The following is a 26,266-nucleotide window of genomic DNA, read 5'->3' as shown; positions in this document are numbered from 1 at the left end:
CAGGTACGCTAGCTTTGTGGAATACCACCTAGTGCCCATCTCTGCGCAAATAAACTATAATAAAATACCTTTGGTCTCTGTGTACGTTGGCGTCTTGCACGGCACTTCTTGGGACAAGAAGATAGCTGAAACTGCTGATTTTCACGATGCACATGCCTGATTGCCCCCAGTAGCCTTCTAGGTGGTCTTTCTTGGTATCTCATGCAGAAAGACTATAGTTCTTGTGTATATAGTTCCCACATGCAAGAATGTTCTTTTTACCTCAAAGGAATAAAGCAAAAACATTTTGTTCCACTACCTTTTAGTGAAGACTCATGTTTCTGAAAGGAATTCTTCTCTCTCCCTGCCTGCCTTTCTAAAATTGTTCTGACAGCCAGACACCTCCAGAGATATACCTGCTACGTAATGTATTCCCTCCACATCATCCCTACAGTTTTGAGGAGAAATAAAGAGTGTTTTGTAGCCAGTGATGCACAGCTAGGGTGCACTCTCAGGGCAGGCCACCGTGTTCCTGACAGCTTTTCTCAAGGATTGCTTGACCTCTCCATTCCTCAGGCTTACAGTGGATTGACCAGGGGTGGGAAGATGGTATAGAAAAAGGAGAAGGTTTTGTTCAGGTTACTCAGTGGAGGTGTCCCAGGCAGCAAAGAGACAGTAAGAAGTGTCCCTTAGAAAATGTTGACCACAGTGATGTGTGAGAAGGCTTTCAGTTCTCACACATGGTATAAAAGGCCTTCTGCCTCCCCTTACTTGATAAGATCCTCAGGATGGAATCTGTAATGCAGACATAGGATGCCAGAGGGAATAAAAATAGTAAGACCGCATCTGGGATGGACATTATAGCAGCCTGGTGTCACTACAGGAGAGCTCCAGCAAAGAGATCAAATCACAGACGTTGTGACGTCAATTGTCAATTGGGTTGGGGCCACAAAACTTCAATAGGCTTGAGAAGTATGTGATGATTGTGGAACTAGTCGTTCCTCCATGCCACAAGCCAACTGCCAGCTGGAAAAACACCTTCCAGTTCACCATTCTTGTATAGAGCATGAGGTGACATACGGCCGGGTACTGTTCGTAGGACATGGTGGTCAGCAGGTAACACTTGGAGACTACAAGAGATTCAAAGAAATAGAGCTGAACCATAGCAGTCCTGAGCAGAGGTGGTGCAACAGTCAGGAAGCTGGCCAGCAGCCTAGGAAGATCGGTGGAAGCGTAGCAGATCTCCAAGCTGGACAAATTCTCCACTGGGCTGGGGAGATGCTGGTGTGTTGCCACCAGCACAACAATGAAGGTGTTCCCAAGCACACTCTCTGTATAGACTGAGAGAGAGAGGAGGAAGAGAGGCACCTGGAATCACATGCTTTCCTGAATCCAAGCAGGAGAAACTCTCTAGGTGATGACTGTTGTTCCCATTCCCTTTCTCCATGCAGGTCTTGTGGAACTCAGCAGGTTGGTAGCTCTCAGGGATCTGAGAGTGCTTGTCCAAAGGCATCTGAAAGTGCCTGCATAACTGTAACACTGCACTGCTAATAGTGACCATGGCTGTGTGGCTGACTGCTTGATAGGTATCCACTGCCAATTGTTAGAGTCAATCATATCACAGTTATATTGTAGTCACATACTGGCAAATTTAAAGAGACATAACTGACATAAATGCGCCTGCTATTGCTGTGATTATCATAACCACAGGCCACAGCCTAGGTAAGGTATTACAGATCTCTCCACGTGTACTTCCTATAGTCACAGTTTCTTCCCTCACTGGCTCATGCCGCTCTATGCTTTCCTCCCCAATAACAGAGGAAAACACACAACTGATGTCATATCATATCAGATGCCTTTTTTCCTGTCAGGAGAAGAATTGGCACCGCGGGTGCTGAGTACCTCTGGGCTCCCAGCTGTGGTTTTAGGGCTCTGTGTTCTGTTGCCATTAAGAGGCTGCTGAGTGCATAGAGTGGGGAGTGGGGAAGGAGCAGCATCTAGTGTGTGCTTGTGGTAAATACCCATTACAAACCTGCGTGCATGCTCAGGGAAAGCCCATGCTTGAGGAACAGAACCCTCTGCCCAGAGTGCATCTTAGGGTTTTCCCAATTTCCCAAGATTGTGGGTGAGCACAATGATGTCCCCGCTTATTTGCTCCCCATGGCTTTTGAGCCTTTAGAGGGAGATGGAGATGCTGAAGGAAAGCAGCTAAGGGTCCATAGAAATTCTGGGATGGGTGGGCTGCTCAAAAAGTGATGCACCCAAACTCGAATGCACCCTTCTCTGAGGCTGGGATGAATTGTGTCTGGAGATGTTAATGACAAGTGCAATTAGGAGAGGTTCCCCCGCTGAACACTGTGAATGAAGAGTGTGATGGTGCCTGTGAATGAGGACTCAGGTCTGGGTGTCACCTGTTCTGCCCCATATCGCTTACCTACCTATTCTCTCTGAAAGCCCTTACCTCGCAGGAAGGCCAACAGAAAGTTTAGCTTTTTCACTCTTCCATCCATAGATGGAGCTCTGGACCTGAAGCACCTGAATGCCATATCCTGGTGTTATGGAAATAATCGGTGTCCTGGAGGGTGCCTCCTGTGGGATTTCAGGGAGGGAGCACTGCACAAGTGTATCCCTGTGGAGGATGAAAGCTCTGAGTGGGTGCAAACTGTTTCAACACCTCAGGCAATGGCTGTCCCTCCCCAGACCTCCAAAGCATTTCAGCCTGCTGTGAGAAAAAGAGAAACTGAGGTGGGGCAACAAGCACAGCCTTTTCCAAACTGATGCAGCAGAGCCTGGTGAGGCTCCGAAAAGGGGATTCAGCTCACATTCTGCAGAAGACTAAAGTGGGATTGACTCCTTCAGAATTAGGCGGCCGTGGCTGACTGAGGTTGCCTTTTCAGCCTCTGCCAGTGGTCAATGGGGAGAAAGAAGCAGAGTCTGGTATTCCCTCCAGGCCATGGAGACCAAGTTCGATCAACCCTTGGAAGTATCTTGGAGGGAAGAAGCCAAAACCTGTCCCTGGGTCAACAATGCATTTGTTGGTGGCTGAAGTAAGCTGAGCTACCAGTACTTCCTCACAGCCATGATTCACCTCTCCAAAATGGGAGGTCCCCAATGCCCTTCTTTCCTCCTTCTGCACCCCAAGAAGTGTGGCAGGGACATTCCTCTCAGCCCCATCCCATTTGCATCTCTGGGGAAGGTGACTCCTCTGTCTCCCCACTGACGCCCAGGGAAGGAGGGGGCTGCCAATGCACTCAGACATTAGCGCTGTGTCTGCTCCAGATAGCAGAGATGAAGCTTAAAGGGAGAACAGCATTTATCTTCAGAGTCGCATGCTCCAATGGAGTTAAAAAGTTAAAGCTAAAACCAAGTTGGACATTAATCACCTGACAACTTTTCTGTTACAGCTAGGATAAGTTAGATATCAGTCATCAATCTGCTGGGCAAATGTTGCTACAGCCGGTACCTCTAAGATCAAGCTGAAATAAGTTCAAGCCAAAAGGAGTCTAGAAAAAGCCTGGCATGTCCTTAACTCTTGTCTTGCTAACCTAGAACAGATCTATGTTCTTCCAAGAGCAATGGCAGTCCCTTATTCACTGTATTACAGTACACAGCTCTCTGGGAAGCGACCTTTCGTGCCCCTCCTGGTGACTTATAGACGGCCCCTGGAAGGAAGGATCATAGACCCGACTGAAATAAAGACTATGTTGCACCTTTTGGCTTAGAGAAGATTCACTGTTTATTGGAAAATGAATCAGAGACTTTGCCAACACGGCATGAGACCCATGAATGAAGGGTGCTGGGGCAGGAGGTGGTACATTGCATGATTGGTTTGCTAATCAAAACCTCCTGCTGTTCCACCTCCAACATACTACTAGTTTTCAAATCAATCTCGCCCCACATGAGTTCTCTTGGACATTGTGATGGGCTGGGACTGATGCGGATGAGAGTTTTACTTCCAAAATGATTGTTTTACGTGGCAACGCAGATACGGGAGTTCCTGACACAGCCTGATCTTATGGGGTAAAGGGAAGAGTTCGGTGAGTGGGGTGCAGCAGGAGTCCTTCATTGGGAGCCACTGCCGTTGACACCTCTAAACACTCTTCTGGTGTGCACAGCAGTCTCTCGTCAGGACAGAAACCATAGAATCATATAATAATTTGCATTGGAAAAGACCCTGCAGACCATCAAGTCCAATTGTTAACCTAACACTACCAAAACCACCACTAAACCATCTCCCTAAGCACCACCTTTGTGGAGGCCAGTAGCCCATTTTGCCAAAGCCAAATGCAGGAAGCGCAACCACTGGAGAATGTGATGCTTCCTTCCCACTCCCACCTCCATCCAAACCAAACACGCTGGAGGCTCTGAACTAGAGGCTTTCTCTTGAGGAGTTCGGCATGCTACAGGTTCAGCCCAACTGGTATAAGACATAAGCAGTGAGAATTCATCTGTAATGTAAGATCGCAGCTGGTAGCAATAGTGGTATCCCAGCATGGTAGGTGAATTTAGGCTATACTTTCTGGCCCTTTTTATCTCTGCAGGTGCTGCTGATCTGTAGCACAGGCACGTGTTGAGCTCAGAGCCTGAAAACACTTGGCTTCACGCTGCTCCCAAGGAGGGTGTTGGCTGTCTCCAGGCACTTGTCCAGCTGAGACACTGCAGTCAGAGAGAGACAGGCACACTAGGGAAGTTAGGCAGGAGGGAGACTCCACAAATGGAAAGGAGAATGGAGACACAGGACTCCTTCACCTGCCCCCAGGAAATTGTGGTCCTGCAAAGGGGTGAGGCAGGTCCCACTGGAGAGAGAATGGAGGAGGCTGTTCTGTGGGGATCAGCAGGAGAAGGATCATCAAGACTCACCAGCTTGGCTGCACAGCCAGGTCACAGCCTTGGCCTCCAGCAGCTCACAGAGGTCTTGGTAATACTCGTCATGTCTGTGTACCCAGGTCACAGCCAGCACTGTGGCCCAGATGCTTGGCTCCATGACCTGTAGTAGAACAACAACTGAGACTAGCACGCAGTGCTGAGCATCCTCCCTGCCCCCTCACTGCTTCCCACCCCTTCCTTTGTGGCTTCTGGTTTCTGATCCCTTCATTCCTCTCTGTCTGCCCTTTGGATGCCAGTGTTGCCACCAGCCAATGGGCTCCCACTGCTCCAGGATGACATGCTGCCACCGTAAGGGGTTCTCCCCTTACCTCATCAGGCATCTTTCCCTTGATTTCATCCTCATCAACTTCTAGCACAGAGGCCAGTCCTGAGCTGAGGGCCCAGGAGCCATCTGCATTCTGCAGGGCCACCAGCTCCTGACACTTGGCAGCGGCTTCAGGGCACCATCGCCACAAAATTGAAGAGCACAAACCAAATTCCATGCGATCCACATACTTGAGAGAAGAAAAAAGTGGTGGTGGTGGTTTACATGCTGTGGGAGGAGATGTGAACAGCAGGGTTGGGAGAATGACAGGAATCTGACCTCTCTCTACTCCCCTGTGCAATAATAATGCTCCAGAACATTATCTCTGCTCTTCTTTAGGCAGCTACCTGCAGTCTAAGCTCCTTCCTGTACGTCCCCAGAGCAGACCCATCCACAGCTCTTTCTGGACACCCCTAACTCATCTCCAACCTCGGTCATTGCCTATTCTCCTGTCATTCCTTCCAAGCCATGTCCCAGGACCTCCCTTGATACTCTCCCAAAACATTTTATCCAAACGTGTATTTATGATCCAGCACCATCCCTGCCCCATCCCTGGGTGTCCTTGAGCTGGGTCTGATATTTGCTGAAGGACTTGCAGGTTTAAGGGTAACTAAGGGAAGGGGTAAAGGCAAAATTCATTGGTTTCCATGCCATGGGCAAGACATGGCAGCATAACCCTTCTATAAGATATTAGGTTATCCCGACATCTCCCATGTGGGTCAAGGCCCCATACCTTTTGAGCAAGCTCCCCTCTGGGGCAGGGCAGCAATGTCATGGGTAAGTTGACGGAGGGCAAGCCATGATGCACGCACCGCTGTCAGCCAGCCAGGTGGGACCCAGATGCTCTTAGGATAGCAGGAAGAGATCCTGGAGCCACGAAGTTCAACGATCTGGCAGGGGATGAGTGACTGGCGGGGAGGCAACAGTGCCAGGGGCCCTTTGAGAGCAAAGAGGGCAAGGGGCTGAATTAAACAGATGGGAAAGAAGCACCTGGTGGTGATGGGGCCTACCCCGCAAGACTGGGGGTGCCCTGTGGTTGGGGTTCCAGATCCAGTGGAATGAAAACATCCCATGGAGCTGCCCCACCAGCTCTTTCCCAGAAATGTCTTTCCTTACTTTGGTACCAGGTGACCCTCTGTGGTGTGCGAACCCCCACATAGCTGGTAAAGGGGCAGATGATCCCCGAAGTGAGGCTGATCTCAACTGCGCGATGTCTTGGTTCCTCCCCTGACCCACTCACAGACTCTGGCAACAACCTCTTCATCAAGCACCTCGCAGCCAGACGATGCCCAGCCAGCCTGGGGACAGAATGGGGTGAGCCTGACCACCTGGCTTATCTTCATGTTAGGAGAAGGTGGACAGAGAGAGAGCCTGGACACCTGAATTCTTTCCCTTCAGGGCTGAGGATGGACAGAGGGGAAACCTGGACGCCTGGGTCCTTGTCTGTCTGAAAGCGATGCCCAGGTTTCTGGGTCCTACCACTGTGGGGTCAAATCAGGGAAGGGAGGCATGCTTGGACACCTGGGTTCTCTGCCAGTTTGGGATTGTGTGTGGAAGGTGGGAATGTGTAATCTATCTGGGCCCCTTCTCAGCTGGAGTCAATGTGAGCAATGAGGGGGATGCATGCATCTTCCCTTAGGACGGGCTCTCACCGGCCATCTCCCTGTGGGCACAGGGGGAATTCAATGGTGTAAGTGACATCTTGGCCATCCAGGCTGTACTGCAAGGTCATGACCCCTTTGGCCACTGTTGTATCCTGTGAACACATGGGAAGCTACTGGAGGTTACTGGGGACACAAGATGGTTACTGGGGGATATTGGAAAGTTACTGAAAGATTACTGGGAGGCTACTGGAAGGTAACTGTAGGCCCAGCTCTCACCTGTGCCTGTCCATGGATCTGGGCATAGAGGAGGTTGTGTTGACCCTGGAAGATGGACTGAGGAGTGCCCCCCAGCACCTCAACCTCCAGGCCGCGGGGCAGGGTCCAGCTCAGAGAGACTCCCTCAGCTGCTGGCTTGAGGGCCTGCTTCAGGCACTTCAGCACCTGGCGACAGAGGGCAGGACACCACAGTTGGCAGCTCCACCAGGGTTCAGCCCATGTCCCCCCATGCTGGGGATCTCTGGGGGACAGTGGAATGTGTGGGGTAGCCTGTGCCAGCTGGGTTCCCTGGGTGCAGTGATGTCTGTGGGTTGTAGTGGGGTAGAAGCCTGGGCACCTGGGTTCTCAGTGTGGGTAGAGTCAGGGAAAGTGAGTGCCTGGGGTCCTGGGGCAGCTGGGTCTCGACTACTGTGTGTGGGCAGTGCAGGTGCTGGGGTACTTGGAAGTCAGTGTGCCTGTGGAATAGAGGGGGACCTGCCAGGACTCCTGGGTTCCTACCACAAGGCTCATACTGCTGTCAGAGGAGACGTAGGCAGCTTCACCCCCTGTCTCCTTGGCCAGGGCCATAGCCAGGGCAGCGCTGTCCTCAGAGAAGCAGAAGGAGAAACACCTATGGGGGAAGCAGGGAAAGGTGTCAGAAATGAGAGCCAGAGGTGGGCGCAAGGATGTGGAGTAGAGCTGGAGGACACAGGCTGGAGTTAAAGCTGGAAGAACAAAGTTGGGTTGCAGAACAAGGGGGCAGGAGGAAGAGCAGGGAGTGAGGGCCTGGGGTTGGAGCTGGGGTTAGACGGGGAGCTGGCAGAGGAGAGCTGGGACTTGGGGCAGAGATGGGGTGAGTCTAGTGGGGCTGAGAGAGAGCTTAGGGACACATCAGGGTGTACAAGCCCTGTGCCTCAGTCTCCCTGCTCACTCTGTGAAAGGTGCCTTGGTTGTGGGAGTAGTACGCAAAGACTGCCACATGGGAGCTTGGCACTGGAGAGCTGTGCTGGGTGGGAAGGGTCTTTGGGACACTGGAGGCACCCAAGGACTGGGACAGGCACTAGTGAACAGGGACCCTCATCAGGGATCATAGAATCATTTAGGTTGGAAAAGACCCTTGGGATCATTGAGTCCAACCATCAGCTCCACTCTACAAAGTTCTCCCTTACACCATATCCCTTAACACCACATCTAAACGAGTCTTAAACACATTCGGGGATGGTGACTCCACCACCTCCCTGGGCAGCCTATTCCAATGTCTGACCACTCTCTCTGTGAAGAATTTTTTCCTAATGTCCAGTCTAAACCTACCCTGTTGCAGCTTGAAGCCATTCCCTCTTGTTCTATCGCTAATTACCTGTGAGAAGAGACCAGCACCAACCTCTCGACAATGTCCTTTCAAGTAGTTGTCGAGAGCGATGAGGTCTCCCCTCAGCCTCCTCTTCCTCAAACTAAACAGTCCCAGCTCCTTCAATCTCTCCTCATTAGATTTATTCTCCAGGCCCTTCACCAGCTTCGTTGCCCTCCTCTGCACTCGCTCCAGCACCTCGATATCTCTCTCATATTGAGGTGCCCAGAACCGGACACATTACTCAACGTGTGGCCTCACCAATGCTGAGTACAGGGGGACAATCACCTCCCTACTTCTGCTGGTCACGAAGCATGGAAGGGATGGAAATGACTGGGCAAGCAAAGGATGACTGGAGGACTGGGGAGCGAGTCTCCATTACCGGTGGCTGTTGCGGTGACGGCAGACCTCAGCTGCAATGGCTTCCACATCAGGGGGTAGCCCAGCCATAAAGATGAAGAGCTGAGAGACAGGGGACATGAGTGGTGGGGGTCTGGCACAGTGACCCCCAAATGGGGAGAGCAGGCCCCTGAAATGGAGAGAGGGGTCCAGCAGAGAGACCCTCTGTAGAGAGAGTACCCTAGGGAGAGATATCCACTCAGGGGCAGAAACCCCCAAAGATACAGACCCACCTCTCCATTCCCCCCTCCCCGACCCACAGTACCATCCTTGTTCCCTTGTGACCACCGTGTACTTTGGGTGGTTCCTTCCACCCACACTCCTGTGTCCTCTCTCTCTCCCCTTGGACACCTGTCCCTCCACCCCTCCATGCCCCTGTACCCAGACCTGTCGTGGATGGCGGTGGGGACGAGGGGTATTGTAGACTGAGCGGAGGGTTTCCAGCAGATTGGAGTCACCCAGACTGGAGCCGGTGGAGGGGATGCGCCGCATGGCCTCGGTCAGGTTGTCCTGAGTATATTCGACACTTTGCCTGCAGGGGACAGAGCATGTTTGGAGAGCACATTGCTCTGTGCTGGCCCTAGTGCTCCTGAGACCCTGTCCCATAGCACTTCCCACAGCTATGCCCTAAGGTCCTCTGCAAGTCCCCGCCCCGTAGTAGTTCTTCCAGAGACCTGGCTTCGTAGTTCCTACAAGTCTCTTCTCAGCAGAAGCCCAAGAGGTGCTGTCCCATAATGCCACAAAGAGGACAACCCCAGAATCCAGCCCTGCCCTCCCGCAGCTAGTCGAGCCCTCCTGCACCCAGCCTTGCCTTATACCATCCAGCATCAGAACATGCACCCGTGCCCTCCAGCATCTAACCCTTCCTCATAGCACCCATTCCAGCACCTGACCATGCCCCACAGTATCCAGCCCTACCCACAGCACCCAATCCAGCACCATAGCACCCAGCCTGTGCCATGTTTGCTTACGAGTAGATGCCCACAGAGGTTTCTTCATAGCAGTAGATGTTGAAGTAGCAGCCCAGGGGCAGGCTTTTGAGAAGGAAGAGCAGGGAGTCCTGTGGAAAGACACAGCAGGCAGGTCTTGGGAGGCACTTGTAAGGAGTACAGGTGCCTTGGCCCATAGCCTGGTCCTCTTAAAGCCTCTGGTCTCTCCTGGGTGACCCAAGCCAGTGCCCTGAACTCTGCTGGTCACACAAGTTATTTCAGGCCCTTTTCAGGCCCCACCAATCCCCCCTCATGCCTCTGTCCCTGCATAAACACCTGCCCTGGCCCGCTCCCCCTCAGCCTGCTCCTCCACCCCATCCTGGTCCCTGCTCTGAGGAGGTACCTGTGCATGCTCGAGGAATGTGGTGTTCAGGAGGAAGATGAACTCTCCAGACTGGCGCTGCCCAGGCACTGCCTCAGGGATGCTGGGTGCCAGCGTCACCAACACCATGGGGTCACCAAGGAGGGAGCCTGGAGGAGGCATGGGGTGGGATGAAGGCCAGATAAGGACCTCCCTCCTCCTTCTGGTACGGATTCTCATTGTGCTTTGGGCTTCCACCATCCCAGAGCCTGTGGTGCCCTACACTGGTACCTCAATACCCTACTGCACTGTCCACCAATTGCACACCCCAGTGCCTCATGTATTCCAATCCAGTGTCTCCAATACAGCTACCCAGTGAGACCTAACATAGAACCTCACATGTGCATCCTGCTATAGCTGATAGCTCACCACAGTGTCCCCAGCACCCCACCCTGGAGCACCAGGACCCAAACTATGCCGTCTGAATGCCTACTATTCCCATCCCAGTGTCCAACGATACCTCGCCTCCTAGTGTCACCCTGTGCCCCAGTGCCTGCTGCAACCCAGAGGTGCCTCCATGTTTCCTCCCCAGCTGTACTCACCTGGAGGGGCCTCAGGGTCTCCCTTCTCCACCACAGCACTGACTGCAGAGGGGTCTCCATAATATACCAGCAGCTCCAAATCATGATGACGTTGGGGGCTGCCAGCCAGTGAGACCTGGAGAAGGGGTGCCTGGTAATACACAGGAGGAGGGGACCAGAGCCAGCATTTGGCCGGGAGCACAGGCCCTGACACCAGTGCATCCCCTTTTTCTCAGTGAAGACACCCTTCCCCAGCTCCCCCTGGGATCCTGGCACGCAGGAGGACATACCTGTGCAGTGCTGTGGTCCTGGGCAGTGTAGATCAAAGGGGTGAGGGCAAAGTTGGCCTGGACATTGACCACTCCACGGGGTGACTGTAGGCTAGCGGTGAGCAGCAGGCTGTAGTGCAGCTTGCTAGTGCGACAATTCCAGACTGCAAGGAGAAACATGGCCCGGGGTAGCACAAAGGCTCTCCCTGTGCGGGTGCGCGCAGCAGGATTTGGCACCCCTATTTAGGACATGTGGAGAGAACTGGGGGTTGTCAATAAGGCGTATGGAGGGGTCCAAGAGTCTGTTTATGGGAAATGTGTGTGGGAGGTGTGGATCCCCACATGGGGCACAAGGAAGAATATGTGAATCTGTTCAGGGGCTGCATGGGGAACCAATGTGGGTCCCCCTGTGGGTGCCAAGGGAAGTTGCATCAAGTCTGTTCATAAAGTACATGGGGACCCTGTGATCCTTCTGTGGGGTGTGTGACTGGGAGGGCAGGTTCCTTGTGGGGTCACTCACCATAGTGTGTTCTGTAGGGATTCAGTGTGGGTGACAGCACAAAACGGGCTGCTCCATCTGGCTCCCATGGCAGCTCTTGGACGTAGCGCAAGGTCACGACCACCTCCCTGCCAGGGGACAGGGTGCCCAGGAAGCAGGCAAATGCCTCCCCTGGATACTCAGACTGATCCCGAAGGTATTCCAGATTCTCCCAGCCCCCTGTAGCCTCGTGCGGCTGCTGGACCTGGGAGGGACAGGGAGGGACAGAAAGCTGATCACCAGGCAGGCCATGGGCTGCTCATCCCATGCCCCTGTGGTGGTTCGCCCATTCATCCCTGGATGCTGGTACCTCATCTTGCAGCACAGCGTGGACCTTGGCATCCTCACTGCGGGCCTGGAAGGAGTAGATGGCCATGTGAGGGCCCAGGGGGAAGACGAAGAGGACTTCCGTGGAGGTCTGACTCTTATTCTGGTAGATAAGTTCGGCAGCCACATCAGCCACATAATCCTGGATAGCAACATCTACAACAGCACTGCACAGAGATACTGGGTACAGGGGTATGCAGAGCCACTTCCCCAGGAAAAAGGATCCTGTTGCTGTTGGGAGAGATGCAACCTGTCCATCAGCACACATGAATGACACAAGGAGGTGATTGGGGCTGCTTCAACTATGTGGCTGTTCCCACTCTGAAAACCAAGACTAGGTGACCAACATTACTGAGGGTCTATTGTGAGCCTACCAGCAAACAGTGTCTGCCCTCCACTCCCCTTTTTCCCTTTTCCCCCATATCTCTGGTCCCCACCCATTTCCTGTAGAGTTCTTGACCATTCTCATCCTTGTTTCATCCTATAGCTGCCTACAGTCCTCCTTTTTTTGTCCCCCCTTGGGAGCATTCCCATCACCAAAATGTCCCTCAGCTGTCTGATCCCCAGCTCACTGTCATGGGCGTAGGATTTTCCTAGAAGTCCAAAGCTCTGATGCCACATTTCTGGAGACCTGCAGACAAGAAGGTTCTTCTGTAAGAGGAGAGATCCACAGAAACCATGTCAGCCCCTCATTGGTGAAGATTCCTTGTCATTTCCTGTCCTACACACGTAGCTGGAAGCCCCAACCCACCATGTATAGCCAAAGCAAACCCAGGGGTCCAGAATCCCTGTTCATGAGCACTGGGTTGTCACCAGGAGTATCTCTGCATTGAAGAGGTCTGGACTCCACCCCCAGCATGGGAGAATCTTGAAGAGAACTAAGGAATAGCAAGGGAAGACAGAGGGAAGAAGGTGTGAAAGCAAGAGTGCATGGATGGAAGGAAGGAAGGAAGGAAGGAAGGAAGGAAGGAAGGAAGGAAGGAAGGAAGGAAGGAAGGAAGGAAGGAAGGTAGGGACTGAATTGGGACGAACAATACATGGCTCTCCATCCATGGCTGGACGGACAGACTGGCAGGCAAGGTCCATTTTGGGAAAGATGGATGGGCAGAGAGACATCAGAATTTTTGTTGAAATGGATAGATGGAGAGGCAGAGGGGTCCGTTTCAGAAGAGATGAGCAGGTACCCATCACTAACAGTATTGTGTCAATGTAGCTGCACAGGAGACCGCACACATGAGGATATGTTGATGGAGTAGCTTGTGAGGGCAGGTTGAAAGTCTAGGTAATAAGAGGAACATGATGGAGAGAGAAATGAGGCCAGGACATGATTGCAGAGCAAATCCCAGAAAGGCATGAGGGGGAGGGTGTAGTTCAAGTCATATCTGGCTGTCTTCCAGCCAAGTGCCAGGAGGTGAAAGGGACCACCCTCCACTCCAGACCCATCCACATAGATCTCTCTGGTTCAGACGCATTTGCCTCAATTTCCCCCCTTCTCACTCTGGGGTGACAGGGTGGGGAGCACCAGAAACATCCCCACCCCACCATTGTGCTGACAGGGTGGTCAGACAGAGCAACTAGGGTGTACGTCCTTGGGGGAGTAGGGGTGAGGGATGGAGAGAGGGATGGATTGAATAGGAGCGAGCTCTCCTCAGCGCACAGGGACAATGAACAGAGAATAAGGCCAGAATAACAAAACGAAGCACAAACAAGCAGACACTCACCAGAATCAAGGCCAGAGTCAGCAGGGACGGACTGACGATCAGACGGATGGAGGGAGAGATGGAAGAGGAAGGGGGAGAGAGGGTAAGGGGCAGACGAACGAGATATGGGAACAGAGGGGGGAGGGCTGCAGAGACAGAGAGAGATGCTCGGTCTGGCAGGAAGATGCAGGGCTACGCAAGGAGGAGGGATGGCTGTGATGGAGAGAGAGGCGGAGGGGCAGGCGGACAGACAGACGTCCGGGAAGGCGGGGAGGCAGGGGCAGGGGGGCGGAGACACTGGGATCGGCACTGGGATCGCTGCAAACCTCCTCCCCGGCACCGGGGCGACTGGTTCCCTTGGGGGCTGTGGGGGCAGCGGACACCGCCGGGAGGCTGTGGGATGGAGAGGGGACAGCCCCAGTGGAGGGAATCTGACCGGGGTCCCTGGACCCCTCACTCCGCCTCGGAAGCCAAAGTGGCGAGTGGGCGGGAGCGCGGCAAGAGCTGCTGCAGCGGCGGGAGCACCCGCGCCCCCGCCCCGCCCGCGCCCGAGCGCAGGATGCTCCGGGCACAGCCGAGGAAGGGGCTGCAGAGGCCCCTGCAGGCCTGCTCCTGGCCAAAGGGGCTCTGCCCAGCCCTTCCGCTCTGCCCTCACACCCGGTGCAATGGGCCGCAGCTGCCAAGGGGGCTCTGCAACCAGGGCGGTGTCTTCTGGGTGGCTGAGGAGGTGGCACTCGTCCCACCAGGAACCTGTCCCCTTGCCAGGCCTGCAGCACCGACTGCAGATTTGGAGACTGGGCTCAGGGCCATACGCTGAATAATGCTAGGCCGTTCATTGGGCGGTCGATTGCAAAGAAGCAAACCCAACATACTGGCCAGCTGAGGAATGGGGAGAGTTTGCACACCAGCTCAGGCTTATATACCTACTTTTGACATGGGTGTGTCCTCTCATCTGCTGTATTGGGAAGCTCCATCTCCGTTCTCCGTGCAGGAGCCAGCCCCATGCACATGCCTCCCTGGCAGCCAGCCCCTGGTTGAGACAACCCACCTCATCGGGGCACCAAGACACTCGAAGGGCCAAATTGCACTGGACTTCAGATGTGTTGCTCCCAGAGCACATCCTGGCTGTTTCTCACTGGGAGAGTGCAGTAAGATGAAAAACTCGTGGGCTGAGATAAAGACAGTTTAATAAAGCAAAAGGAAAGGTTGTACACAGAAGCAAAGGAGAAAAAAAGGAAAAAAATATTTATTCTCTCCTTCCTATCAGCAGGCGATGTCCAGCCCCTTCCTGGGAAGCAGGAGCTCAGTACACATACTGGTTTCTTCGGAAGACAAACAACTTCATAACGAATGCGCCCCTTTCCTCCTCCTTTGTCTTAGGTTTGATTGCTTAGCATGATGTCATACAGCATAGAATATCTCTTTGGTCAGACTGGGTCAGCTGTCCTGGCTAATGTCCTCTCCCAACCCACCCCCAGCCTACTGGCCTTTGGGGACGGAGGGGTAGGGCGTGGGACATTCAGCCTTGATGCTGTGCGAGCACTGCTCAGCAGTAGCCAGAACACTGGTGTGTTATCAACACAGTTCTAGCTACAAAGCACAGCATTGTGAGGGCTGCTGTGGGGAAAGTTAACTCCGTCCCAGCCAGACCCAACACAACATCTGTAGAACACAGTTTAGGAAAAATAAATCATTTTAATGTAAATAGTAGTCCCACAGAAATAAGCAGTTTTTTGCAATGTTGACTGATAATGGGAAATAAAGTAACAGAGAAAACAAACGATAAAGACAACCAGGAAAAGTACTTTGTAAAGATCTTATTTCAGACAGAAAATTCTGTTTTCACCCTGTTCCACTGGTGTCATAGTCTGAAAAATCTGCAAAACATATGAGGTATTGTGGGTTGTTAATAGCAAATTCCCAAATGCAATAATGCCTAGGGACACTTGTTATTCCAGCAGGAAAAAGAAGCAATGGGATAACTGACCCGTCTTATATCAGTTCCAGATGGAGGCTCATCTTTTAGCAGTACACAGGCAGGCAGAGCAGAGCCGCAGCCATCTGAAGACCTGATTCAGCTAGAGTCGTATCAAACTAGGCTGAAATCACATTTCTAAGAGGTAAGTCAGATTAATTTTTATTAAATCAGAAAATATTATTTTATAACTCTCTTCTATCCTCTAATATTGATCCAGGATGAAAATATAAGGATGGACATTAATGCACAGGATGTGAAGAAAATTACAGCAGGAAGAATGAATAGACAGATAAACATGCTGTCAATCTGTTAGATATTCATCATAGTGTAACTGAATACCGAATTTCCTTAGGCATTTTTTTAGTTTCTATTCATACAGTATATTTTGGGCTAAGAAGGGCAGAAATTCTACTGGTAGCCTTAGCAGTCTGCCTGTAAGAATTACAGCTGCAAAGTGTCCTGCAGCAAGGTAGGTGGGGAAATTTCCCATGATCTTTTCTATTGAAATACAGTTTGCGAAACAGGAATATTTTGTATTCTATTTTGAAGTGTTACTCTTTTGAATATTTCATCTAAATGAAATAAAGATATTTCAATGTGACAGTCCAGAACTAAGACAGTAGCCTGTGGTCAATAGAGAGAAAAATCCTTGTTACGGTATAGCTCATCTCAATTACTTTGAACACTGACTGTGGGATTAATATGTTCAGATATGTGTGTACACTGAGGCTAATTGTGTGTGCAACACTATTTAATTTAACAAGTAACACCAGGCCCCTGGCAGATCACTTTCTTCTTCCTCAGCCTTGTGTTCTTTTAGCTGCTGAAGGAACTCTTTAACAGAAAAAAAAAAAAACGTGCACGCACACACACACAAAACCAACGAAACAAAAAACGAATAAAAACCTGCCAACCTCTAAAAAGGAAAAGAAATAAAAAAAAAAAAGGAGAGAGGAGAGAAGAGAGGGAGAGAAAGAACAGAAATTGATAGGTTTGATAGGTTTAATAACTAACAGTGCACTAAAATAAAAAATACATTTCTCCTCATGATTTCCTTCAGTATCTGTTATATTTCCTAGGTATGGTACTTGTCATCTTGGGTGATGAAATGGTCACCCGTTCAAGAATTCCTCTCTTTTTCTTTCTTCTGTTGACTGAAGATTTCTAAATCATAGCTTGTTTCTGTTGCCTCGAATATCGCTTTCTGACCCTTCAGGTTTAAAAAAAAAGTTGTCAAGTGAGATAAGCCATATCTTTCAACATTTTCCTTAACATTTTTCTGGATATTTCACTTTCTTATGAAGTTCAGTATCCACAAACACTCATCAATCTGTCTGGTTCTTAGAAAACGCGTATTACAGTTTTCCACTGATTGCATTGGACTGGCATAGTCTAAATCATCAAAAAATCCTGCTGCCGTTCCATATGATGCTTTCCAAATACAAGGAAACAATTTTGTTAAAAACTTTGCATAAGAGAAAATTAATATACAATAATGTCTCTTGTAGATTATTATCTGGAGAAAGTTCAAGCACTGCTTAAAAGGAAATAAACAATACAACCACACAATGTTAACAATAGCATCTTTCTTCTGTAATTACTTGGTGATGATGGATCAATAATTAAATGTAGTTCTTGATGCTTTATTCCAGGCTGTGATGCCATTTCCTCTTGAATTGATACATGGCACATGAGGAATGTGGAAATAAAACAGTCGTCACAACATTTCTGCTCCTGGAATTTGGGAATATCCCAGAAATGCAATCTTTTCTCTTCCTCCTTTTCTTGGTGATCTATGTTGTGACTGTGATTTGCAACATCCTCATTTTTGTTTTGGTGGTGGCTGATCGGCACCTCCACAAACCCATGTACTTCTTCTTGTGCAGCTTGTCTTGCTTGGAGACCTGCTACAGCTCTACCATCCTGCCCAGGATGTTGTCCAGCTTTCTAACTGGGGACAAGAGCATTTCTGTTGGCAGCTGCATCACACAATTTTATTTCTTTGGTTCCCTTGCAGTCACTGAAAGTTTTCTCTTATCAGTGATGTCCTATGATAGGTATTTAGCAGTATGCAAGCCCTTTCATTACGGAGTTGTCATGAATAGCAGATATTGTCTGCAGCTTGTAGCGTGGTCTTGGATAGGTGGTTTCCTTGTTATGTCCATAAGCTGTTTCCTGATTTCACAACATGCCTTTTGTGGTCCTAAGTTTATCGATCATTTCTTTTGTGATTTCACTCCAATGATAAAACTCGCCTGTTGTGACACCAGCCTGACCGAAATGTTGGTGTTCATCCTCTCATCAGTATGTGCACTACCCCCTTTCCTACTAACCCTGGTGTCCTACATGTATATCATTACCACTGTCCTGAGAATGTCTTCCACCACTGGGACGCAGAAAGCTTTTTCCACCTGCTTTTCCCACCTCATGGTTATTACAGTTTTTTATGGAAGCTTAATAATTGTTTATATCCTGCCAAAAACTAGGACTCTGAAAGCACTAAATAAATTCTTCTCAGTTTTCTACACTCTTGTGACTCCGCTGCTCAACCCACTCATCTACAGTCTGAGAAATAGAGAGGTGAAGGATGCCCTGAGTAAAGTCATCAAGAAATGTGAATATTTCCTAAAGGTTAGAAAGTTTTAACCATTTTCTTCCCCTAGAAGACAATGAAAGAAAATAACTTACGATATTTGAGGGAAGATTCTCCTCATGTATTTTTTAGTACTCGGAGCCTGTGCTGATTACACTAGACTTTTCACTGTCAAATCAGTTAATCTGACTTACCTTAACTGCCCAAGTAAGGATGAGACATTTTTCTCTGGAAACGGGTCATGTCTCTTTTCGAATTTTACCAGTTGTTTGGGTGACTAGTTCAGATTTCAACATCTAACTAGTGATTCTCCAAATCAGCTGATTACAATCCCATTCCTCTGAAGAGTGGCCCATTTCACTTTAAAAGAGTTGTTGAGGACAGCCGATTCTTAGATGAATAATTTAGATTTAAAGAGTAATATTTTTAGGCAGCTAAAGGTAGGTCAGAGGAATGTATCTAATTCAGAGAGAGTAATTTAATCTCTGGTTTAGGGTAACTATACCAGCATGACTATAATTGTCTCAGTGAATGTGAATGCTACACAGTTGATTGCATAGCTGTAAGAAACTCTTAACTGGTTATATATTTTTAGACATTTCATATTCACATTTTTTTGTAATTGTCATCTCAGCTGTTTTCAGCCATTTATGTGAAATGACTTCATAATTTTTCTCTTCTAGACTCAGCACTGATGGCAAGTATGAACACGAGTTCTACAGAGGTGCCTTACTCAACATCCTCTTACAAGGCGATTTTGTAAGGAAGCAAATAAAAGACATTGCTGCCATCAAGGACACAGAAACAATTAAAAATACCTTGAAAGGTGAAATGTAAATTTTGGCTGGGATTCATCTCATCTAGCTGTAGACACTGCATGCAATTATCAACCTGTGAGACAATTGTCTAGGTTGACTTGATAATCGACTGTCTTAGGCTGTTGCATGATTTGGAGCATTGTGCAACATAATAGCCATCTGAATTAACAAAACAACTCAGGAGAAAGTGCCTACTTTGTTGATATCAAAGTCTGAGCAGGTGAACCACAACCATGGAGTCAGTTTTTCATTAATAGCTTGGGATGCGAAGATGGTTGAAGAAAGAGAACTGTCTTAAACTTTTTTCCTCAGAAAGACACCCCTACCTTTTCATGTGGGTAATTACAAATGCTTTTCAGCACTTAGCCTGAGATTTTAACACTCCTCTGACACTTTATGTCCATGATTTAGATGCCTAAGCCACAGTTTGTCACCCTAGAAGTCTTCAAGAGTCCATGGAGAGAAATTTAAATAAATTGGTGATTTCTTTGCCCTTTCATGGAAGATCATTGCAGGATGGACTGACTCATCCTTCCGAGATCACTATTTAAAGAAATTTGCTGCAGCAATTTTCTTTAGGTGTTTAAGGAGGATGAATTGCTAGGGTAACTCCCCTCATATATTTCATGATGCATTGAAAAATATGACCATAGGATTCTACAGAGTTCTGTGGGGAAGTCATTCTTTCTATATAACAAGATCCTTGCTGATTCTCCAAAACTGACATTTCTGAAGACGTCAAAACTTCCACTTTGCCACAATACGTGCTTGGAATTCGTATTTAAACCCCATAAGGCTCAGGACAGTCTTCTTAAAGCTTTTTTTGCCTGGGGACTAGGACTTATCTAAGCATCTAGTGGATGAGGGAAAAGCTGGGTATGTTGTTTACCTGGACTTTAGTAAAGCCTTCAACACCGTTTCCCACAGCATCCTCCTGAAGAAACTGGCTGCTCATGTCTTGGATGGGAGTACTCTTCACTGGGTCAAAAACTGGCTGTATGTCCAGGCCCAGAGAGTGGTGGTGAATGGAGTTAAATCCAGTTGGTGGCCAGTCACGAGTGGTGTTCCCCAGGACTCGGCATTGGGGCCAATTCTCTTTAATATGTTTATCAATAATCTGGATGAGGGGATCGAGTGCAGCCTCAGCAAGTTTGCAGACGACACTAAATTAGGTAAATTAGGTTGACATGCTTGAGGGTAGAAAGCTTTGCAGAGGAATCTGGACAGGTTGGATTGATGGGCCAAGGCCAGGTGTATGAGCTTCAACAAGGCCAAGTGCTGCACTTGGGGCACAACAACAACCCCATGCAGTGCTGCATGCCTAAGGAAGAGTGGCTGGAGAGCTGCCCGGCAGAAAAGGACCTGGGGGTGTTGGTTGACAGCTGGCTGAGTATGAGCCAGCAGTGTGCCCAGGTGGCCAAGAAGGCCAACAGCATCCTGGCCTGTATCAGGAATAGTGTGGCCAGCAGGACTAGGGAAGTGATTATCCCCTTGTACTTGGCACTGGTGTGGCCACACCTCGAATACTGTGTTCAGTTTTGGGCCCCTCACTACAGGGAAGACATTGAGATTCTGGAGCATGTCCAGAGAAGGGCAACAAAGCTGGTGAGGGGTCTAGACAATAAATCTTAAGAGGAGCAGCTGATGGAACTGGGATTGTTTATTCAGAGAAAAGGAGGCTGAGGGGAGACCTTATTGCTCTCTACAACTACCTGAAAGGAAGTTGTAGTGAGGCGGGGGGGGTCGGTCTCTATTCCCAAGGAACAGACAATAGGACAAGAGAAAATGGCCAATATAGCCTGCACTGAAGCTAGTCACCCTGAGATTCCCCTTTGAGCTCGTGAGGAGAAAAACATGGTTCACATGGCTCAGCTGACCTCTTTTAGACATTGAAGGAACAATCCACAAGCGTAACCAAAATCACCTAGTGTGCAAATTAACTGTCTGAACATAAACAACTACTGCCTTTGCAGATACCCTGGGGTATCCAAATCAACTGCCGCAGGCTGATGATACTAGGCATCTGTGCTTCAGAAACTGATTGTCTCCTTAGCACCTTTTCAGACGGTTTGTGTCATTCTGTGTTGCTTCCAACACAACTCCTGGAAGCACTAATCAAAGAACATAACATAAGATGTGAGTGTTTATTAATCACCTCACAGAATGAAAAATAAAGACAAATTTATCATCAGCATTGGTTATCCATATGTTGGAGGAATGTGTGGCGTATTTACGATAACAAATTCATTAATTCCATAAATAAGTTACTTGTACTTGTTGTGTGATCAGGTGCTCTAAGTACACGAATGTTTCAAATCCATCACACTGAGTTTATTTATGAAGAATCTCATTTGCACGCTAAACAGGACTTGAGTGCTCAGTACTTTTATATTGTGTGCCTTAGTGGCACATCAGTGCATGTGGACCAGTGCAGGTCCTCCCTACCTGACCTCCAGCCACTTGTCCAGAAACTGACTTCGGGAGGCCTTGCATCATAACTAAAAGCCCCATACCCATACTTGAGACACCTTAGACTTTCTAAATCTATACTAGACACTTAAAAGTTTTGACACCTGAATAGTTCCCTGAATGTCTCACCTGAATTCACTGTCTAAATTGGGGAGAAATATGAGCCTCCAGTGTCTTTCCAGGCAGCTAGCCCAGCTAGACACATGCACATTCTGATACCTAACGGGTAGATCGTGCTGGTGGAGCTCAGGAAACCTGTCAGGTCTTTGAGAATAGCATCCTCCCCGGTGCAAGAACCATGCATCCTGATACCCTGGAAAACAAGTAGGCCCGCCAGGAAATTGTCTTGTCTATGCAGGGAGCTCATGACAGAGCTCCAATGCAAAAAGGTGTCACACAGACTGTAAAATAACATTTAGAAACTTTGCAAAGGCATATAGGAGCGGTGTTAGGAAAGCCAGCTTTGTAAGAGATGTCAAGGGCACAAGAAGAACTTCTATTGCTACATTAGTTGTAAAAGGATGAACAAGGAACATGCAGGAAACTGTTTCAACAGTTATGACGTGTAAAGGCAACCAGCAGTGTCTGGGTTTGCAAGACTTCCTGCGTTACTGATCGAGAACTGTAGAGGGAGCCAAATAATGAGATTTTGTTCCTATTGTCTGTGGTTATAGTCCCTGAAACAAGCAAGCTGGAGAGTCTCACCACAACACAGAGGGAATTTGTGGATTAGCCCAAGAGTGAATGAAGTTTGCCTTCTTGTGGACGGTTGGAACTTGGAATTCAGGAATGGAGTGAAAACTTATGTGATTCACACCCTGGTTGCACCCTGTGCATCTAGAGGGACTCTGTCAGTCACAGTACATGTGAAAAATAATAATGCTGCAAATCTAGACATGTAGCGGAGAAAAAGGTGCCTGATGAGTATAGTGGCAAGGGATGTCTCCAGGACATGTGGAAAGAGTTGTCTTCTGGAGGTGTTTCTCTCTCTCCAGGACTCCAGCTAGAGCAAACATGACTACTTCAGACTTGATATATCATCTTTGTTGTACTATAGATCGAAAAGATAGTTCTTGGGCCAGTTCTTGTAGTCTAGTTGTGACTATTACAGCAGCGAAGATGGAATGAACTCTTTTTGGCTTCTGGAATTTATGCCCATCTTTGGGTTGCCAAATACAGCTGTACAGAGGTCGGTTCATCTGTCCAAACATTTGAGGTGCCCTGGGGTACCTGGACATTCTCATCAGGCCACTAAATATGACGTAGAAACTATAAGAAAACCACACTCTTCTGAGTATGCAGTTGGATGCCAGGTGGGGTACTCCAGGGAATCTCAAACTATTTGCAAGCCCATATTCTGCCTTTGTTGTGATGTAGACTTGAGGTTTCACTCCAAAGAAGTGAACAAGTGCTCATTCAGTGATGGTGACAGCATGAGTGCTCTCCGTGAGTTGCAGGGAGCAAAACTTGGGAAGCAGAGGGCAGTACCAAAGGATCATTTGGTCAGTCTCTTTTATCTCCATTGTAACAAGGAGGTAATGAACATTGCTGGAATTTGTTCTTACACCATAAAGTAGACTGTTGTAGGTCCTTACTTGGAGCATTATCAGAGCTCTGGCAAGAGGTAGTGGGATACATGACATCAAGAAAAGCCATTAAGCCCATGGTTTTGATCTCACAGAGCAGAGAAAGAGATGTTCAAGGTCAAATGTAACAGAGGATGGGGGCTGCGGTGCAACATTTAAGACTGCAGGTGTTTGAATCCAGAGATGGCTCAGATCGAGGTGGAAGGAGGGAGCTGTGAGTTAGGGTGGCTTGTGGTTCATGAATGTGTCAGCAGTGTGTGTTGCAGTCACAGTGTCTTGGTTGATCGTTATAACGGCAGCCTGGGGAGCAGAACCCCTGCATCTGCCAGTGTTTCAGAAGGGCAGGTTTGGAGAGGTGGGTCCACGGCCATTTCCTTTCCACGTGCCGTGTGTGGAGATTGCTGACTGAGAGGACCACCTTCCCGGCACCTGGGGATTGCCGTTTGACTTCTGTAAGGGAAGTTTGATACAGAAGATGTCTATGGCTTTCTGTGCTGCCTGTAATCAAAGTCTGTGAGTTTCTGCTCTGATGAGTCCTGGTGGGAGCACATTGTCCAATTACGTTTCTGGTCTCGCATCTCACACTGGGCTCCATTAAACTCCAAGTAACTTTTCCTTCTGCTTCTGCCTGTCATTTCTTCAAGGCAGCTTGCCAGATTTTGCCACAGCTACAAAGTAACAGGGAGGCAGCACCACATTCCTCACGGGGCTCATTAAAATGCTGACAGACATAATGAGCTCTGCGTGTGGTTTTCTGCCACTCCCCATAGAGTTGCAAGCATCCTGTAGCTGATCAGGGGCCTCTCAGATGTGTTTCAATGAATAAGTACAGTATAATTTTCATTTGTCATTTGTTTTAATTATGTATGACAAGAAGAATAGAAATGAAGGTGTTTTGAAAGGAAATTAGCCCCGCTTATATCCTGGAGGGAATAAGGCAGAGAGAGGAAAAGTACCTTTGTCGCCAAGCAACAAGTGGCCATAGTCAAACTTTGATTCATGTGCTGGGAATAAGATAGTTCTTATTACAGTCTATTCTCTTGTCACCGCAGCCCACAGCAGGGTCAAAGGCTCTCCTTGCAAAGCCTTTGCCTGCTCTAACTAGCACTGTCTTTACCTGGTACTAACTATGCACAGAAACAGGAGGAATGTTCGTCACCACTGCAAAACAATTTCAAGGTCTTTTTTGATGAAAGAAAGAAAAAAATCTCTATTAAAGAAAGTGATATCTTTTACTCTGGTCCCACTGACCTCCAGTTTCCTCAGGACATGAACCCTGAAAATAGCTGGCTCAATGGGAGAGGGACAGGTGATAGAAATTTTCAGGGGCAATTAGACTACGGAATGTTTAAACAATGGGATGAACAGGAATAAATTCAGAAAAACTGCATGCTCATGCAGAAGAGAATGCCATTGGCTTGCCAGATAATTTAGCAGATGGAAAGGACAACTGAGTATCGACTTGATTGACTGCTTCAGGAATTACAGCGTTAGTGAGGTAGAGCTATGGACAGGAGCATTCTCTTAGGATGGCTTTTCTTCTCCAAAGTTAACAACATTTTTCAACATTTCCATGTCGGGAACACGGGAAGTTACAACAAAGACATTTCAAATGTGAAGAATGGACTCAGCTGAAATAGAGGGATACCCAGGAAAGTTGTGGATGCCCCATCCCTGGAGGTGTTCAAGGCCAGGTTGGACGGGGCTTTGAGTAACCTGGTCTAGTGGGAGGTGACCCTGTCCAGGGCAGGGGGTTGGAACTAGATGATCTTCAATGTCCCTTCCAACCCAAACCATTCTGTGATTCTGTGATTTTTTTGGAAATGGTAAAGTAATTGTTGGAACTGTTCATTTAAAATTCTTATACTATTTATAGCCAAACAAAAGCAAACGAATAGGAAAACAAGACAAAAATATAATCATGAGATAATCAATCTATAATCAAACTATAATCAATAGACAGATGGGAAAGAGGCAAATATCAACACTTCTTACAGTTAAAAATGTATGGATCATAAAAAAATCTTTTGGTGTAGTGAAGTAGTATTTCCTTCTAAAGTTTATTGCTTATTTCTTGCTTTTATTATTAAGGCATTCATAACGTTTTGCTTTTGGGTGTCAGTACTTATTCCAGGGATGGACTAAAGTAGCTTTCTTCTCCAAGCCTTGCATGTTCTGACTTTCCTAGAAAAGTGCACAAGACTCCAGTTGATGTTCTCAGCAGACTGACTCTTGAGAGACCCTCCAAAGGCAGCTTGGACTTGAGGGTGTATTTTGAGTGAACGTAGTGGATTGAGCTGAAATCCACCAAAAGCCTTTCTTACAGTATTTATTTACATCATGGAAGAGGCTGTTGTAATTTCAGTATAGCTAGTCATTTGCAAAGTCCTGCACCTGGGACAAAATAAGCCCCCTCCAGAGGACAGGCTGGAGGCCTGGTGAACAAGGTGTTGAATGCGTCTCAGCAGTGTGCACTTCAGATGATGAAGGCAGACTATATATTGTACAAAATAATTAGAAAATAATTTCTGCAGAATAATTAGAAATCAGAATTATGCTGAAATGTCTCTTGTTAGTTGTTGGGGGAGAACCAGGGAAACTGTATTTTCAATTTTTATGTTTATTCTCTGGTTTTGTTTTGGACCCTGTGCTCTTTTCTTAGAGCCTACACCGAGCTCTTTGACAGGAACAATGTTTAAACTGCATTTGGGGACCTACAGCATTTTTTGAAGTTCAGAAAGGGTGGAATTCATGAGATTAGAACTTCAAGGGCAGGACTTACTTCAGTACTAAGATATCTACATCAAGGCATCTATAAGCATATTTCCCAATAGTCATTGGAGATCCAGCCAGTGCAGCCATCTGAGTTCCAGGCACGGTTTGTCTGACTGGCAGATAGATTTCTACTTAAGAGAGAGCCATCTAGGTTCTACATGAGGCTTTATTTTTTTTTTCCCTGTTCAAAAATCCTGAACTATTATGAGGGCTATGCGTAGTCACCAAAAAAAACCAGGAGAAAACTTCTATGTCATGGAGCTGAGGGTTTGCATTGTAGCACTGAAGGAATTGCTTGAGAGCCATTGCAGGTGGTAGACACTGCAGAGCTTACCTAGGTAGCGTTGGATGACAGTGTAGAGCAGAAAGAACAAAACCTGTTCCAATCTTATCCATGTTGCCTCTTTGAAAGGGATTCCTGGAGTGATCTACTCTACAAACGTGTTTGTTTCACTCCAGATGGAGACAAGTAATTGACAGTCCGTTCCACCCTGTGGACATTCAGAGGACCAGGTGCCAAGAGCAATCAGAAGAGTTATTTGACAGCACTAAAGAAAATCCATTTC

The 26,266-nt window shown here is 48.2% G+C and overlaps 2 protein-coding genes across 15 annotated transcripts; one reads left to right on the top strand and one right to left on the bottom strand.

Annotated features, from left to right (window-relative positions):
- Positions 1-3,707: 3,707 nt before the first annotated feature.
- Positions 3,708-13,754, bottom strand: LOC134509240 (von Willebrand factor A domain-containing protein 5A-like). 14 transcript variants are annotated; one of them, XM_063321759.1, is made up of 19 exons: positions 13,503-13,753; positions 12,533-12,659; positions 12,354-12,432; positions 11,765-12,012; positions 11,437-11,686; positions 10,938-11,080; positions 10,669-10,798; positions 10,109-10,236; positions 9,748-9,836; positions 9,164-9,308; positions 8,760-8,839; positions 7,549-7,660; positions 7,051-7,215; positions 6,823-6,926; positions 6,287-6,468; positions 5,904-6,107; positions 5,175-5,398; positions 4,840-4,966; positions 3,708-4,635 (listed from the first exon to the last, which is right to left on the bottom strand). In XM_063321759.1, the coding sequence occupies exons 2-19, from the start codon at positions 12,638-12,640 to the stop codon at positions 4,556-4,558; spliced, it is 2,598 nt and encodes an 865-aa protein (XP_063177829.1). In that variant the 5' UTR covers positions 12,641-12,659; positions 13,503-13,753; the 3' UTR covers positions 3,708-4,555. The 14 variants fall into 14 exon arrangements, with proteins under 14 accessions (XP_063177829.1, XP_063177830.1, XP_063177820.1 ...); XM_063321760.1 differs by having other exon boundaries at positions 10,669-10,783; positions 11,437-11,659; positions 13,503-13,752; XM_063321750.1 differs by having other exon boundaries at positions 8,760-9,308.
- Positions 13,755-14,807: 1,053 nt separating this feature from the next.
- On the top strand, positions 14,808-19,139 carry LOC134509239 (olfactory receptor 5J3-like). Its single transcript, XM_063321749.1, has 4 exons — positions 14,808-14,861; positions 15,440-15,601; positions 17,112-18,090; positions 18,736-19,139. The coding sequence occupies exons 3-4, from the start codon at positions 17,143-17,145 to the stop codon at positions 18,745-18,747; spliced, it is 960 nt and encodes a 319-aa protein (XP_063177819.1). The 5' UTR covers positions 14,808-14,861; positions 15,440-15,601; positions 17,112-17,142; the 3' UTR covers positions 18,748-19,139.
- The last annotated feature ends 7,127 nt before the right edge of the window (positions 19,140-26,266 follow it).

The sequence above is a fragment of the Chroicocephalus ridibundus genome, unplaced genomic scaffold, assembly GCF_963924245.1.
Source record: "Chroicocephalus ridibundus unplaced genomic scaffold, bChrRid1.1 SCAFFOLD_219, whole genome shotgun sequence".
NCBI classification, from domain to species: domain Eukaryota; kingdom Metazoa; phylum Chordata; class Aves; order Charadriiformes; family Laridae; genus Chroicocephalus; species Chroicocephalus ridibundus.
The sequence above is the reverse complement of the archived record's forward strand: the minus strand, read 5'-3'. Positions and strand labels throughout refer to the sequence as shown.